The 17,426-nt window shown below is 38.3% G+C and overlaps 2 protein-coding genes across 4 annotated transcripts; one reads left to right on the top strand and one right to left on the bottom strand.

Annotated features, from left to right (window-relative positions):
• Positions 1–67: 67 nt before the first annotated feature.
• On the top strand, positions 68–9,149 carry tial1 (TIA1 cytotoxic granule-associated RNA binding protein-like 1). 3 transcript variants are annotated; one of them, XM_004559641.5, is made up of 12 exons: positions 68–262; positions 656–752; positions 943–1,041; positions 1,189–1,243; positions 1,373–1,460; positions 2,937–3,012; positions 3,265–3,373; positions 4,589–4,684; positions 4,813–4,897; positions 5,357–5,480; positions 5,822–5,979; positions 6,140–9,149. In XM_004559641.5, exons 1-12 carry the CDS (start codon positions 234–236, stop codon positions 6,261–6,263), a joined length of 1,140 nt encoding a protein of 379 aa, XP_004559698.2. In that variant the 5' UTR covers positions 68–233; the 3' UTR covers positions 6,264–9,149. The 3 variants fall into 3 exon arrangements, with proteins under 3 accessions (XP_004559698.2, XP_076747996.1, XP_023009315.2); XM_076891881.1 differs by lacking the exons at positions 68–262; positions 656–752 and adding an exon at positions 2,149–2,218 and having other exon boundaries at positions 958–1,041; XM_023153547.3 differs by lacking the exons at positions 68–262; positions 656–752; positions 943–1,041; positions 1,189–1,243; positions 1,373–1,460 and adding an exon at positions 2,433–2,507.
• Positions 9,150–9,157: 8 nt separating this feature from the next.
• On the bottom strand, positions 9,158–15,746 carry pkd2l1 (polycystic kidney disease 2-like 1). Its single transcript, XM_076891882.1, has 15 exons — positions 15,452–15,746; positions 15,148–15,261; positions 14,252–14,379; positions 13,182–13,435; positions 12,869–13,093; positions 12,555–12,783; positions 12,308–12,478; positions 12,031–12,212; positions 11,814–11,934; positions 11,640–11,735; positions 11,437–11,558; positions 11,239–11,356; positions 10,983–11,116; positions 10,747–10,884; positions 9,158–10,573 (listed from the first exon to the last, which is right to left on the bottom strand). The coding sequence occupies exons 1-14, from the start codon at positions 15,723–15,725 to the stop codon at positions 10,758–10,760; spliced, it is 2,295 nt and encodes a 764-aa protein (XP_076747997.1). The 5' UTR covers positions 15,726–15,746; the 3' UTR covers positions 9,158–10,573; positions 10,747–10,757.
• Between the last annotated feature and the right edge of the window lie 1,680 nt (positions 15,747–17,426).

The raw sequence follows: 17,426 nt of genomic DNA, 5'->3' as shown, positions 1-17,426 counted from the left end.
TTTTACAATTAAGAACATAAAAAACCCTTTTATTACTTCAACCTTATGTGACGGGTCTCTTCCTGCACACGCACGTACGTACTCTGGACTCTCACAGTGTGACGTATGCCCTGGCGCCCGGTTAGCTAGCTTCTAAGCTAGTTAGCTAGTTGCGGTTTCTAATTGCCAGTTAATACCAGCTAGAACTAGCTAGTAAGTGGCGTTTTCTTCCCTGGTTACTCTCAGCATCGACTATGGACGACGAAACCCACCCCAGAACCCTGTAAGTAGTTTTTCGTGTCCAGCAGTAACGTTGCGTGTCATTAGTTTCGCTATCGTCGGTATTCGGTGGCTAAATTAGCTACCCGTTGTTTTCACAAACAACTGGACGACATAAACATTTAGCGTTTATGATCCACTACTGTCAGGTTAATTGACATAAGAGTTAATTAATAAGTATATGTGAGTTATATATACGTGTTAACAACTGTCTGTTAGATGTTACTAACATCGTTAAAAACAGACTACTGTAAGGAACTTCACTTCAAAAACTCATAATCCCCAATGATACTGTAATACCAGAAACGAAGTACCCGTAGTTCACTTTTTCGAAGTAAATATAGCTGTAGCTTGTTTCCAGGAGTAAGTGGACTTCTTTTTATTTTTCCTCCTCTAGGTATGTGGGAAACCTCTCCAGGGATGTAACAGAAATTCTGATCCTGCAACTCTTCACCCAGATAGGACCATGCAAAAGCTGTAAAATGATCACAGAGGTAAGCAGCGAAGGTTGCTGGGTTATCTTGTTTTCTACGTTGTTGTCGTGTCCTAATGTTAACTCAAAAGTTAACGGCAAAGATAGCCTTCACTGTTGAGAAACCTGAAGACAATAAAAACATTTTCACTGAGTTGTAGTTTTAGTTGAGCCACACTGTTAATCTGTTGTGTCTGATCTTATCCTTACAGCACACGAGCAATGATCCCTATTGCTTTGTGGAGTTCTTTGAACACAGAGATGCTGCTGCAGCCCTTGCAGCCATGAATGGGAGGAAGATATTAGGAAAGGTGGGACATAGCTGCTCTAAAAGATTATATGCAAAGTTATTAAGTTTATTTGTTGTGTTAATGCTTCTCATCCTTGAATATCATACAACATTGTTTTCCTGATTCTTCTTCACAGTTTTAAGTGCTCTCTGTGAATTCTGTTTTCAGGAGGTTAAAGTAAACTGGGCCACTACTCCAAGTAGCCAGAAGAAAGACACATCCAGTGAGTGATCACCTATTGATTCCCCTACACCACCACGCACACAAACGCACGTACACTCTGCTAGAATCAGAGTCTACTGGGGATTGGCAAATAGTTTGTTTACTATGTCCGTGTTTTCTTTTGTACTAGATCACTTCCATGTTTTTGTGGGTGATTTGAATCCAGAGATTACTACTGAGGATGTCAGGATTGCGTTTGCACCATTTGGGAAAATATCGTAAGTTTTTACGTGTGTGTGTGAGTGGGAGAGTGTTTGTGTGTGTATTTTTTTCTACTTGTCTTATGTGTAATAGAATATGTTTCAGTGCAACCACTGATATTTTTTTTTCTTCCTCCCAGTCGGTTGAGAAACAGGTTTTATAGGTTGTAAAGGTGAAACAGAAAGTTGCATTACACATTGAGGCCTGCATTTCTGACACAATCTTTTTGGATGAAAGACAATTATGTTTTTTTGTCAAGGACTGCAAATTGGCGCTTTGTGCACACCTTTTGGAGAGAAAAACGAACCAGACAACATAATGAATGTGTAACAGGAAAGGATTAACACTAGAATAGAATAGAATAGCATAGAATAGCCCTTTATTGTCACAAAGAGTATTGCTTACATTGAGTAGAAAAGGCCCCACATCGATGCATGTAAACATACTTAAACATGGAGTAACTTATACCTTTAAAATCATGTCGTTGTTGTTTTTAGATATAGAGTGGCGACACATTTGCATTGACAGTGTGGTCGGTCTATTATGTCTTTATTTTTATGACTGAACTGTCAGTTTTATATGCATATGTAGGGTGTGGTAAGTAAACTGTACAGTATGTTAGCAAAATGTAAGCTGTGTATATGTACCTGAACAGCTTTTAGTTTTGAGTCTCAGTGAAGTAATAGCACTTTGGTTATTTTACAGAAATGCTCATAGGATTGGACAGGAGCTTGAAGGCTAACAGCAAGGAACTGTTCACTCTGGAGACTCAGATGTAGTTTTTTTCTCTATTTATTCCATTCTTTCCATATGTCTTTATTTGTAGATGCCATGTATTAACATGACCTAGCTTAGATTAACAAATTCCAGTACAAAATGTCTTCCTCTAAATCTGTGTTTTGTCTTATTTTTGATTTGCATAGTGTTGTTTGTAGTGCCATGATCCTCTTCCAAAAATTCTGAAAATGTCAATTTCTCAAAATTTGCAGCTCCCCAAACTCCATACTCCATATTGGTGGTAAAGAATTGACCAGGAAAAATAAAGAAATCTGTTAACAGGCCATGTATGCCGTTTAATTCCTTTTTTCTCTTTTTGATATTTTCTATTTATCTCTGTCTGTAGTAAGAGTACAAACAGCAGCTTATGAGAATGCATGGTAATCCATAGCCATTTGCTTTGTGATTTTTAAATCTGTAGCCTACTGTTGTGAGGACTGAGCAAACAGTGGTGCTCTAGTGGTAAAGATCCATTAATACATCAGAAATGATTTAATGACAGTACTGTAGGCTGCATGTATTTGTACTTGTTTTGCAAGTGTTGCTTTGAAGTTATATTACGAGTCAGTACAAGGTCATGATAGCTAATTTAGCTTAATGTAGGGCAGAGTAGAGGATTCACAGTTCATTGTGTTTTGCGTGGTTCCTTTTTTTGTTTTAGTGTAGAAGATTTAAACTTCAAAGTGCGCTGAAGTTGTTCTCATTTCTCCTTCCAGGGATGCCCGAGTTGTGAAGGACATGACGACAGGCAAATCAAAGGGGTATGGATTTGTGTCCTTCTACAACAAACTGGTAAGGCTCCAGTGCGAGAACACAGACTGAAGGTTATTTCTATTTTCTGTTTCTTATCCTACTTGAATACATTCAAAACTCAATTATTAATAGTTAGTCTTATCACAACTACAAGCATCTAGCATTACTAGTTTCCTATTTTAATCACCAGTTTCAGTTACTATTTTAAAATTAAAAAGAGCCATGCATGGCCACAAATGAGTTTTATAAATCTATCAAATCCATGAGTAATCGTTTGGCTTGGGTTTGCAGGATGCAGAGAATGCCATTATTAACATGTCGGGACAGTGGCTCGGAGGGCGCCAAATCAGGACTAACTGGGCTACGCGTAAACCTCCAGCTCCTAAGAGCACTCAGGACAGTGAGTATTGTCACATATCCAGTTTCGGCAGGTGCTATGATTACAAACTAACTGGCCACTTCAATAGGTATACCTTGCTAGTATTGGACCCCCTTTTCCCCTCTGCCCGAGCATCAACTAAGTGCCTGAAGGATTTTAGTCCATATTGATGTGATAGCATCACATGTTTGCTGCAGATTTGTTAGCTTGAATCCATGATGTGAATCTCCCGTTCTACCACATAAGATATGATAAGCTTTGTTGTTCTAATGCAGGAGGGTTCCATACAGAAGAGGATTATGGCCACTGGGGAAAAAAAAGAAAGAAGTGAGCACGTCTTTTTTCTGCCTTCTTTTCCAGAATTCTGAGAAAAAAGTCAGAATTCTGAGAAAAAAAGAAGACGTGCCCACTTCTTTTTGGCCCCAATCCTCTTCCGTAGATTCATGCATTCATGTTTTTCACACCAAATTCTGACCGTACCGTCTGAATGCTGCTGCAGATATTGAGATTAATCAGATCGGGAAACGGTCCAATCTTCTGTTTTCTGGTTTTTGGTGTATTGTAGCTGTGTGAATTGTAGCTGACAGGAATGTCATCCGATGCTGATGTAGCCCATCTAGTTGAAGGTGGTGCGTTCACAGACGCTCTTCTGCCAACCTTTATTACAATGAGTAGTTAAATGAGTTACTGTTGCACTTTTGCTCAGACAAATGACACTCATTGGATATTTTAGGGTTTTTTTAGACTTATCTCTGTAAACACTCGAGATGGCTTTGGGAAAATTCCAGTAGATGGAAACTCAGACCAGCTTGTCTGGGACAAACAAACATGCCATGTTCAAAGTCACATAAATATATTTTATTCCCCATTCTGATGCTTGGTTTACTCAAATGCATTGAGTAGCTACCATGTGATTGACTGATTAGATATTTGCATTATCAAGCAGTTGAACAGGTGTACCTAATAAAGCAGCCAAAGAGTCTGTTATCAACGCATTTTGATATTGTATTTAAATATAGAAGAAACTCTCTTAAGAATAAATTCTCTTAATTTCCTTCACTTTTATCTTCACTTTCACCTTTTCATGAGTCACATTTGGGTGTAGTTTGATTTTTAAAAAAAATAGCAGCGCTTTTATGGGCATAAATTGCAGATTTGATTTGGATTTTATTATCAGCATGAACTAAATGTGTAAATTATAATCATCTATTTAAAAATAATCTGTTTTTATTTCAGATGGTTCAAAGCAGCTGAGGTTTGATGACGTAGTGAATCAATCCAGTCCACAGAACTGCACTGTGTACTGTGGAGGGATCCAATCAGGGCTATCAGGCAAGTGTCACATTCTATAGATGCCATTGTTGCACCCTCTAGTCACTTTGTAATAATAACTTTTTAAGTTGCCTCCAATGAACTAACCTTGTAAACCCTTTTTTTGAACTCTTGTTTATCTTATCCAGAACATCTAATGCGACAGACCTTCTCACCATTCGGTCAGATAATGGAAGTCCGGGTTTTCCCAGAGAAAGGATATTCTTTCATCAGGTAATACTTGATTCTGTTGCAGCATTTGGCCTCTAGGTGTCAATACAAGCACACTGCATGAGTCAGAGACCATTTATACCTTATTCAATGTCAGCGATAGTTGCTGTTATGTTTATTCAGCGTTCCTGCTTGTAGAACTCTGGATAAGAGAGAAAAATATCTCCACGTTGTTGTCCCTATGCAGTTTTCCAAAGCATTTCTAAAGTTTTTTAGTTTCGATGTGCATGTGATGTTATTAAAGGAAGTTATTTAACATGCTGGTAAACATGTCCCTGTCTTAATGTTAAGTATAGGGCTTAAATTATTTATTTTCATTTTAAACTCCATCCAAGCTTAGCAGGAAACTTGGTTCTTTTTGTAATATGATATCAAATATGGTCTCAGCAGTATGAAAGTGAACTCCCCCTGTGATTTGTCTGGTAGAAAATCTGACTTTCAATCTACTCTTTTGCTTTGAAGGTTTTCCTCCCATGACAGTGCTGCCCATGCCATTGTTTCAGTAAATGGCACAGTCATTGAAGGACACGTAGTGAAGTGCTTCTGGGGCAAAGAATCACCCGACATGGCAAAAAGTCCACAGCAGGTAGAGAGAACGTGTGACATAAGTGGTGTTAAAATGTGCGTTTTATATGTCACAATTGGTAGGAATGACTACACACTAGTCACACTAGAATCAGAATGTAGTTTATTGATGTCTTAACTTCCAAACCACAAAAACACCCTGAAACTCGTGACTTTGTCCACTCTTAAAATAATCTTGCTTTTAAGCCAGAATATAGAAAAAATGACACAAAAAAAGGAAGAGGAAATTTACTCATCAAAAAGGTTTCTAGTGTCGTATTTTTGTTGTGTTATTTTTGCTGTTGAATAAACGGGTAAGAGATTGTATATTTACTCACATTTCTGTCATCTGATGTCCTTCAGGTTGATTACAGTCAGTGGGGACAGTGGAACCAGGTCTACGGGAATCCGCAGCAGCAGCAGCAGCAGCAGCAGTATGGGCAGTATGTGACCAATGGGTGGCAAATGCCCTCTTACAACATGTATGGCCAGACATGGAACCAGCAAAGTTTTGGAGTAGAGTGAGTTTGACTTTTGATATTTTGTATAACTACACTGTTTCACTTAAACACCACTTATTATATTTTAATAAAGAGAAGAACTGTCTCTTTGATTTGTTTTACAGCACACTTGATATTTTTGTCCATATTTGCACTAACTCGGTAACTGATATCATTTCAGGCAGTCCCAGTCAACAGCCTGGATGGGAGGCTTTGGATCTCCATCAGCCCAGGCCGCAGCCCCGCCTGGTACAGTCATGTCCAGCCTGGCCAACTTCGGCATGGCTGGCTACCAAACGCAGTAAGAAGGCCCTAACCTCAATGTAATACCAAGGCGACACAGCATTCTTACATTTGGACAGCTGCTGTGGTAAAAGAAGGGCGGGGCCATATTCACAAAGCCTTTCTAGCTAATAGTTGCTCCTACACAATTACAGTATACAACAGAAGGGAGCACACCCCTGTGCAATATTACATAAAGGTCAGGTGATCAGAGCTGTACTGTCCAACAGTAATTGTGTTACTTCTGAGTACAGCAGTATGGTATTTGCTCTCATGCAAAGTTAAAAATGAATGGTAGATATTTCCTTTATAATAAATGTGTTTATATAATATTTGCTTTTCTTCATCAGAGGAAATACCCTATACGCAATAATGCTGTTAGTGATACAGTTTTGAATCTTTTGAAATCTAGGTAATATTGTACAGGTGTGTATTCGCTTTTGGTGTAGAGTGTATGATTTTAATCACAGTCAATTAAACTCAAAACACTTAAAAAAAAAAAAAAGTTTGTTCCATTATTATTCCTAATTCTGTTTTAAAAGAGGGGGGAAAAGTGCTCTTGGGCTTCTCAAGTAAAGCCAAACCAACTGTTTTTGTCTGAGTACGTGTTTAAGGACACACCGTCCTTATGAGTGCTAGACCATGTGAAACATCGAGGATTCATGCCTACAGGGTAGAGATCTTGGCACAGAGACAGAACTTACAATGCCTTTCCTTTCATCACACATTTAACAGGTTGACCAGTGGGCCAACCCATTAACCTCCTAGGACCTGGCGTCCACATATGTGGACATCACATTTTGGGTTATTTAGACCAAAATACTGAATTTTGCTCTACAAGGGCCTGATATCCACTTACAAGGACATTATACTGCTACTGTTCTATCAAAATTTTAAACGAATATCCTCATATTTGGCTCTTATTTTTCTTAAAAACAAAAATAAGGTTAAAAAAAATCTGGTAATTCTTTGTTTTTACATTCATCAGGCCCCAATATGTCCAAATATCAAAGAGAAATCAAAATGCATGCCGTGGAAGAGTTCGGGTCTTAGGAGGTTAAAACATCAATTTAGTACAAATTCTTTCATATTTTACAAAACAAAAGGGCCTTAGAGAAAATGTACGTGTAACATAGCGCACACTTTTTAAATGCCACTATTATAATTTTTTTTTTAATCCATCAGCTCATGAGGATTAAAAACCGTGAAAACCTCAAACATACCAACATTAATATTTAAAAACCAAACTATGGCAATATTTTTTTTTTAGGTTGAAAGTTTATTTTCTGGTCATGCTTGTCATTTTAGGGCGTAAAACAAGCCTTCATGCGAGTTCATGATAGATTGAGCAGGTAAATCCTCCATGGATTTGTGCTACACTCCACTGAGCCGCAAGAATGACCCACTCAACATTGGTCTGGATCTTCAGGGAATAAAATATCCAGACTTTTAGTCCTGTTTTAATATTTTAAGTCAAAAATGCTTTGTGAATAGAGGCCCTGGAATGGTAGTTTACCTTTCCATTATATGTGAAGAAACTCTCTGTACAACAACTGTGGCTTTAAAGGAGATTCGGGTGGGAAATGGGATTGTGTACCAAGAAGATTTCACCTACACAGGTCTAAAAGCAAAAAATTATTAGAATTTTCATGTTTTTTGTTGTTGTCGTTTTTGTTTTTTAAATCCGATTCCCAGACTTCAGTGAATTTTAGTTTACTCCGTACTGCAGCCAAGATGGACTAATTCATAATGTCTCAAAGGAACGGCTGCAGCACCCAGTCTCTGTATATAGAAAGTATTGTAAAAACTGCTTAACCCCCCCAAACTTTGTAAAGGTAACAAACCCTGCTGTGCTGATTCTGGGGCTGGTTTCCTAGAGGAATGCTGACTCTTAAACGTTTTTGTCCGATTCTTCCTCTGTGTTAATGCCATCATTTAAAACCACTTCTTTCCAGTGGCTTTGAATTTTCTGCATAGAGTTGTAGAGTGAATTTTGTACTATAACCAGCCCTAGTTTTATTGCATAATTCAAATATTATGGTTTAATTACCCACTAGCATAAAGAAAAGCTCAAATGTTTTAGGGTCACAAAGAATTATTTTACTTTTATTCTGAAAGCGGAGGGTCTCCTAAGTGCACGTATTACTGTTTTGTTAATGTGGCAGAAACTTCCCCTTACGCATTCTGAGTTTTCGGTTTAAAGAATATTGACACGTCTCGGGTAAATCATAAAACCCGCTGAAAAATTACGACAGAAGGATTTTTCTCAAACATCCTGCAATTTTGGATTTTATTTGTGTTTGTGCCATTTGTATAGAATATCATACTCCCTGTTTGCTACCTGCTCGTTCTGTAGTGCTAGCCAACAAACCTGATACAGATTTTGTTTGTTTTCATTTGCGCTGGGGTTTTCATTGAATTAAACAGGGTCTTGTTTGTCTAGAGTGTAAATACAAACCTTGATCACAAATCCTCAAAACTTAAACTGATGTAGATACTGTAGGTAGAATGTTACAAAGTTAATCTCCATCATTAAATTTAAGCAATATAGTTTGTGAATGAGCCTTAATTGATTTGTTGGTAAATTCTGAATTTGTTATTTAAAGATGCTCCATTTTAAATCTAAATTATCTTCCTTTTAATTTTTCCTCATTTTAAGTTTTGTGCCATTTTCAGGATGTAGCAGGAAGCAGGTGATGTATCAACTTGAACTGCACGCTAATGACATGTAATATATTTGTTGCTTAAACTATTGAATGTAATGACGATTTGCTTTTTTTTGACCATTATACACATAAATTGAACAACAGAAGTGACGTTTATATAATAATAAAGGATTGAATCGATTTCACATTTAATGGAAAAACTCAACAAAGTCACGTCAAATAAAGAAACCTTTGAACCTTTGAGTGTTCGGTACATTTATTGAGGACTAATAAATGCTGCTGCAGGAAACCATATATTCACTGCCTACCAGACACAATAAATGACAATTATTAAACTTTAGATTAATATAGAAGACAACACGTTTCACACATTTGCTCAAAATCTTTCTGCCCTTTTTAGTGTTTACTGTACTTGGATAATAGACATATTTTTCCATTTTTAACAGGAATAGGTTTGGTATCTGCCAGCATTCACTTTTGACTGCTAGTGTCCTATCAGCAGATAATGATGACATTAGCTATTGTTTGATGTCTCAGTTATGTGTTATGGTTTTTATAATACTTAACACATGTGTTAAACCTCTCGTAAAACAAGAAAATACAAACCTATCAAAACTTGTTTAGAACCAAAAATCATTGAATTCACATTTTTATACCCAAATTTGAACCAACACGCTGGACTAATCAGAAAAAATCAAACATAACATTGAACCACTAAATTAACTAATTTTGCAACTTAATCAAAAACAATGTGTTTTACTACTTTTCTTGTAAAATGGTACATTCATGGAAAATTCACGGACAATAATAATTATATTTTAATATTATTTTGGTGAGTTAACCATCACAAAAACGTAAACATCGTTTTGTTATTACCTGCCCTGGTATTTTAAGACAGCTGTGGTATAAAGCTTACATTTAGTGGTGGTCTAATAAATTTGTTAAACACTGTGTATTAAGTTTTATTCATTTTGTATGTTTAAATTGATCTTCCTTTAAAGATGGTGTGAGAGCTGAAAGATTTACTGAAACAAAACTTGAGAAAAGAATTGTTGCAAGATTTCAAACACTGGTATCATTTCATAGTGAGTGCATCCCAATGTGATGAGTATGATTATTACACCTTGGAATGGTGTTGAAAAATTGAGCCATTTCGCTAAACCATATAAACTATCAAATTGGCCAATAGATATTGAGCAAATGTAAGCGAATGTGAACATTCATCAATAGATTAAAGCAAAGTATTCACTTGGAATTTAGTTGATATATGTATTGCCCAGAATTGGATTATATTACACAACTTCTCTATTTAAGTATATTATATTACACAGCACTAATGCATAACATAACATAACATAACATAACATAACATTTTATATATATATATATACTTAAACTGTGCAGTCAGCTAGTAGACAAAATATTATTTATACAATTTACATATCTGCATGATTTCTGTTCTTTCAATATTGAAATGTCGTATTGTCAGTACTTTATTTAACATGTATATTAGGAAGTTTTTATCCAGTTGTTTTCCTCAGAGGTTAATTACATACATCACTTGCTGGTGGAGCTGTGTACTGCTTGCCTTCGGGATGACATCTCTGGCGTCTGTTGTGCTGTCCTCACTGACCAAAGTCATGACTATCTGAGACAGTTTCATCCTTCTGGATAAGGGCAATTTAAAATTAATTGTTGTGTGTTTGTAAGACTGCAACCAAGAAAGTCTACTCTCATTTTCTAGATACTACAACACACTTGGTAGCTTGAATGTACTCTTCTGGAGCTGTTTAAGATTTCTAACATGTAATCTTGCTGTTTACAAGTGATGTTTGCTCACATCGTTACTGGTCACGGTTTCTTTGCTGTTGCAGCGTCTTTAGCTTTCCCTTGTAATCCCAGTTTCTCCATAATCAGCTCAGTCTGGGACGCAATGCCTGCCACGGAGCTTTCAAGGTGAAGAACCTGTTTGGCCAGACTTTTGTGGCAATAGAAAGGTAATTGAGTTAAATGTATTACTCTGGTTAGGAGAATGAGATAAGTGCATTCGCAGGTTAAGTTTAAAATTTGTCCCACCTCAAGAAATGTTCCCGCTCCACAAAGGTTTGACTGGAATTGCTCTTGTGCTCGTTGGATTTGACAGGCGGCTTCTCGTGTAATTCCATCTGATAGTTCATTCCGAGATTGTTGATTTCGGCACTGAGAGCCTCCTGACAAAAACGCACAAGCACAAGAAACATTTATTTTGTTAATTGGCAATCAAAATAAGAAATGATCAGAAAATTTTTATAAATATGAACATAGTCATATTTATTTTTTAATGTGCACAAACCCTCTTTTGCTCCAGCTCAGCTTTCATCCACCTCTGTTCGTCTTTATCTAGAATTTTGTTCCCGTCACGGTCAAACTTGGAGAAGGCTGCGTTTATTTCTTGATCGCCATGTCCCATCCTTCAAAATCATCACAGAAGTGAGGCTCAGGTTTAACAGTAAAATAATCAAGTGTTCCTTTTTGATATTTTGTCACTTACTCTTTAAGAGTTTCTCTGAAGTCCTGAAATTCAAGATCTCCAGATCCAGAGTGTAGAACCTTCTGAACATCTGATATTTTCTCTTTTTTAAGCTTCAGCTTCATAAATGTCTTCATGTAGCTCTGATTTACAAGAAAAGTCTGGTAAAACATCATCCATAAATATGGCTAGTTTTATGCCAATTTCCTTGAATTAGCTTTTACCTGTTTAAAAATGTCAGTAATTTGTAGTTCATCTTTTTCAGAGAGCTCCTGCTTCACCTCTGCATATGTATCATTTATGATGGCCAGGAACATGTTCTGAGGGAAAAATACACAAGATAATGTGACTTCTCGGATCAGATGCTTTTATTATCAGTTATCTCGTGCATGACTTACCAGCAGAACAAAGAAAACAAAAAACACATAAGTGACAAAGTAGATCGGCCCAAGGACTCTGTTAGCGCTGTCGATGGCATCAAAATCAAAGTCTCCAAGAATAATTCGGAACTGTGTGAAGCTGTGGGGTGGACAAAAATTGTAAAGAACTACTAATTAACTGATGCTCGTTACAATTAAAACCCTTCATCCTGCCATTGTTTTCAACACGACTTACATGCACTTTACAAAGGTGCTGAATGTTTGAACCTGCATTCCAAAGAGCAAATATCCGAGTTGAGCATAAGCAAAGAACACGATGAAGAACATGATGGCGAATCCGAAGATGTCTTTGGCACATCGGCCCAGCGTGGAGGACAGCTGATTCATGGTCTTACTGAAACTGATGTACTTAAAAATCTACAAGGACGAGAAGAAAGCACACATTCTCTGGAGAGACAACAAAGCAAAATCGCACAAGCAATATGTTGGACTGAAAGGTGTCAGTTCTTTACCTTGATCCATGCGAAAAACAGGTTAACCGCATTCATGTTGTTATACTGGGTTTGCCAGAATGCCAGAAATTCAAAATCTGAATAGATGTTAGGATTTTTCAGCAGATTCCCAAGCAAGCTGTCCACTTTGATGGTCCGAAATACATTGAATATGATGGCAACAATGGCAAGCTGTAAGAAGGTTGTTAGTCTTTAGAAGGCCCTGAAAAATCTGATAAAATGACATGTTTGAACCATCTTTTCTTACCAATATGACAACAATGTCTAGTATGTTCCAGATGCTATTGAAATAGGAGAACTTGTGTATTTTCAGCTCAAGAATCTCCTCCACAATGTAGTAGAGGATGAATACACAGAAGAGCAACTCGCAGCCTAGGATGAAGTAGTCCCAGGTCGTTATGTAGCGAATCAGTTTGACTGTTCGGATCTGGTAGGAAGGGATTGCTCCACCGGTCGCTGGGAATTCAACCACCAACCTGAAGAAGCAGATGACACTTTGGTCAACCAATGGATGGGTATCAGCAGGTGGGTAAAGGTGCAATGGGCAGTAATGCTCCTTACGTGATGACGCAGAACAAGTTGATGTTCGCGTTGTAAGTGGAGAAGTCGATGAAGACTGCTCTGGTTCCTCTGTCCAGCCAAAGGTTGTTCTGTAGCTCTGTCAGTATGTTGGCGCTCTCCTCTTGTGTGCGACTCAGGTCTTGATAGTATCCTGCTCCACTGTAGGTGGCCACCAAGCCCCAGTAAGAGGAACCCTTTATCTCTTTCTCTGTGTGGTAGGTCCAGCTGCAGTGGAAAAACACAAATACTTAGAACACTAAATTGTGCTTCTGCACTTCTTTGTATGTCAGTAAGAAAACAGTGAGTGAATTACGCAGAGCCGTTGATGAGGCCGAAGCTCTGCTCGTCTTCCTTCTGGTTAGTGTAAACAGCGAAACAGCCTTTGATCCCATTTTCGAAGTCACTGTAGACAGTGCAGGAGTTGTTCTTGATCTTGATCTGCCTCATCCTGGGGACACCCAGCAGCATGTTCTCGTAGTAGATGAAAGACGTGTTTCCGCTTTCCAAGGGCTGGTTATTGTACCACGTTGTCCAGTAGAGTCCGTTCAACAGTGGGCCCTGGGCGAACTTTTCATAAAAAGAAAGAGTTTGATTTGTACCTTTCTTTGTGTTCTTAGTGAATTTTACCCCTCAGCCTGAAAGGTTTGGGGTATTGCTGTCACCCTGCAGGCAACGGGGGAAATAGACCGGTAGGCAAGCGTCAGGTGGTGTGGACACCCAACTTTGTAAACCCAATAACTCAAAAATGAGCCGACGTAGGATTTTCAAATTGATACCATCGACTAAAAAAAACACATCTACAAAAAATCAAGACAAGAGTTTGGATATGATGTGATAGATGTTGCATAGATTTACATTTTTGAGTTTTATTATTTGTTACCATTTACAAGTAAGGAGAGCAGATGTGTTTAAGTTTGAAACTTACCAGGCAGGATCACTGGAAACCAAGCTTCTTATTTTTAGGCCTAGTAAAACAACTACTCATTTCTTTATGGGGTTGGAAGGACATATTTTTATATTCCTGCATGTACTAATAAACATATCAGTAACAATTAACAGTATTGGTAAAATCTTAAGCATGTGGAAAAAGATATGAAAGAAGCAGTAACACAAACATCACTGTTTGGTCATTTTAAGTGATGTGGTAATGCAGGGAAGAACATATTGTACTTAAGGAATAATCAGTTTTTATAATTGTTTTTAAGATGTTTCCATTTGAGTTCAGGCACTAATATACATGTTCGGTTAAATGAATCATATAGTTCCTTAAAATTTTGAGAACATCTCAGCTTTGAAGGAAATGAAAAAAAAAATGTTGATGAAAAGAAAGAAACATTTAGTAGCAGAAAAATCACTGCCATGGGAAAAATGAGGAAAACTTACGGTCCAGAAGTCAGCCATGGAGCCAATAGACTGAAACGTAACCCCACTGCTACTGGGTGTATTCACAAACAGGTTCGTCATGGCGTTAGTGTAATAGTAGGCGCTTGAGCTGGTCATCCCATATGTCACTGAAAGACAACGTAATCACATCGTTAATGCCCGGTCATTGGTTCCTATCTGGCTTTGGTCAGGCTCAGCTCTGAACGTTGCTCCATTCAGTTTTCTGAGATAAGACTCGAATGCTGACACGCAAACCTGCATTGAAGACTTGTTGTTTGGCTTCTTTTTTTTTTTGCTTTGTTTTTACATCGCTTTAGCTATCAAACAGATCCAGATGAGAGGCCGTAATTTGTTTGAAGAGGGAGCACGCTGTCCTGACGCAAATGGCCTCATCAAACAGTGTAAATCTAACCCAGACAAAGGATGACGCTAAAAGCTCTTATCGCTAAAAGGCACATCCCTTTCAATCCTAGCTGGACAATGGCTTTTGGGAAAGAAAAATGGGAAGGCTATTTTGTAGAAGCCATTAAAGCAACGGGGATACTTTTAATGTTAAATCAACAGTCCAGAGCCTGTCAAACAGTGAGCACTTTAAAGTGATCAGTAATGCAAATACAGTGTTTGAAAGTAGACTTAGATGTGTTTGGATGTGTATCCCATATTTCAATGACAACATTATGCAAATTAAATACAGGATATTTTTTGGTAAGTAAAAATGTGTCTGAATAACTTCTTTTTGTAAATGTAGGAAAACATTTTTCATATCATAAGATTAAGCGTGGACAGGAAGTTATTGACCAGAGTGTTGAACATTAAGCATTCATTAAGCATATTGAACATTCAGTCAAAACTTTTGAGATCAGTGACGAGCAGAAATGTTGATGTGGAGTACTCACGGAGGCATATGTCCACCAGGAAAAAGACATAGACCAACAGCTCCCGCAGCGTGGTTCGGATGAACTGCTCTCTGTTGTCAGAGGTGTTTTCGGTCAGCGTTGTCCCCCACAGTGCTACGGAAAATAGAAGTTTAAATCATCAATATGTAATTACATGACACAAGCTTTTTTTGTTTTTTTGCTGGTCTGCCAAGCAGAAGTGTACCAGGCTTCGACTGGTTTTACTCGTACTTGTTACACTGCTCATACAGCTGAGATTCGAAGAAGAAATGTCAACATGAGGTAGATTCAAATGTGTTCTTGCCTTTGATAAAACAGCAGCAGCCTCTTCGTTTCTTCAGACTTTGGTCTTTGGTTGGTGGGTCCTCTGGGAGCGCTATCGGGGTATCCAGGTTGTACAGGCTATTCATGTTCCCCTCGAAGTGGGGTTTGGGGTTGAAGACAGTGGTGACCCGGGGGAAGGGTGGAGGGGAGCTACAGTAGCCCTGGTTCACCCAGCCCCCATTACCTACTTTGTCCAACTCAAAGTCCACTTGCCCAGTCAGGTGGCTCTCAGCCCGATTGTTCAGGGTCTTCATGGTGCAAGACGCGTGTGTTTCTCTGTGTGGAACTTCTGGTGTTTCGATTAAAGAGGAAAGTGAAGCTGAGCAGTGTCGGCAGCTTTTGAACACCTGCTGGAGAGGTGGATGACATCAGCTGTGTTGAGGGAGGAGCTGCTGGTCTACTGTTGTAGTCTTGAGATTGAGACCCTTTGAAACACATTGACGTAACAGCACAGTAGGTGTTCTGCTAACACACAGCATTGACATACTGGTTTCTATAGTGTTTGGATATATATATATATAATGCAGAACAATAACTAACATTGTTTGGTTTTCCATTTGATTCAATTAGAAAACAAGAAGCACTCAGAGAGCGCAAACCTCCACCAAGTTAGCTCACTCTCTGGGCACTCCTTACTTTGGGGTGGTGGACGGATGTTTAGTTTGACTATGTAAACATTATGTAGGAGTAGTTAATGGACAACAGGTATTGATTTGTGAATAAGTCAAGATCATTATATAATATTATACCACAGTATATTTCAGATTAACTAGGCAGCTCATTCTCTCTCTAAAGGCAGATATGAAATGGAAAAGTGAGGTCAGAGGTCAAATGTGAGATGATAGTTCAATGCAAACTATAATGTGATATTTAGAATACATATATACTGGTATCATAAATGTTGCCAATACAAACAAAGGCAGTAGAACCTTAGAAACATCCATTCACTTCCGCTTATCCTTTTCAGGGTCGCGAGAGCCTATCCCAGCTGTCATAGGGCGAGAGGCGGGGTACACCCTGGACAGGTCGCCAGTCTGTCGCAAGGCTAACACACAGGGACAGACAACCATTCGCACTCACATTCATACCTAGTGACAATTTGGGTTATCCAATTAACCTATCCCCACAAGCTGTATGTCTTTGGACAGTGGGAGGAAGCCGGAGTACCCGGAGGGAACCCACGCAAACACGGGGAGAACATGCAAACTCCACACAGAAAGACCCCGGCCTGATGTTGGAATTGAACTCAGGACCTTCTCGCTGTGCGGCAACAGTGCTAACCACCGTGCCACCTTAGAAACATTTGAAAGATATTATATGAAACTGTATTTGACCCTAAGGAAGAGGTCAGCGGTCTAATGTTGCGTTATATAGCACAATACAAACAATGGCAATAAGAAACATAGTTTCAACTATCTCTAGCATTATTATGACTTTGATCTATTTCAATTTGTTGACCTTGAACAAGAGGTCAGAGGTCAAATCTGAAATCTTTATACAGTAAATTCTACATGTTGACAGTACACACCATACTTGTAAGAATCCTAGTTTATAAGTTATAAGGCTTTTTGTCCATTTGTGACCAATAAATCATTAAGCTGACTTTGAAGCCCTTGGTGGGTGTAAGCTAAATTTTAATGGACTGTTACCATGACCTCACTCTACACCCCCACAAACTTTCATCAGAATTCATTCAAACCTTTTCGAGCTATCGTGTTTACAGAAACAACAACGCGCTCGCTACCAAAACATGTCCTTGGCGGAGGTGACAAAATAAGAGTAGCTTTCCCATCACTCGCATCCTTCGAAATGACATAAAGGACTTTGGTAAATGATAAACTTCATTCTTTTGTAGGAATCTCTACACAGTCCTGCGTGTTAATTTGCTGGAAATATCCTATTAAAGGATAAACACGCAGCCATGAGCTGAATAAGGCTGAATAATTCAGCAGTTG

The sequence above is a fragment of the Maylandia zebra genome, linkage group LG13 (genome assembly GCF_041146795.1).
Source record: "Maylandia zebra isolate NMK-2024a linkage group LG13, Mzebra_GT3a, whole genome shotgun sequence".
Lineage (NCBI taxonomy): Eukaryota > Metazoa > Chordata > Actinopteri > Cichliformes > Cichlidae > Maylandia > Maylandia zebra.
Note: the sequence above shows the minus strand (reverse complement) of the source record. Positions and strands in the feature narration are given on the sequence as shown.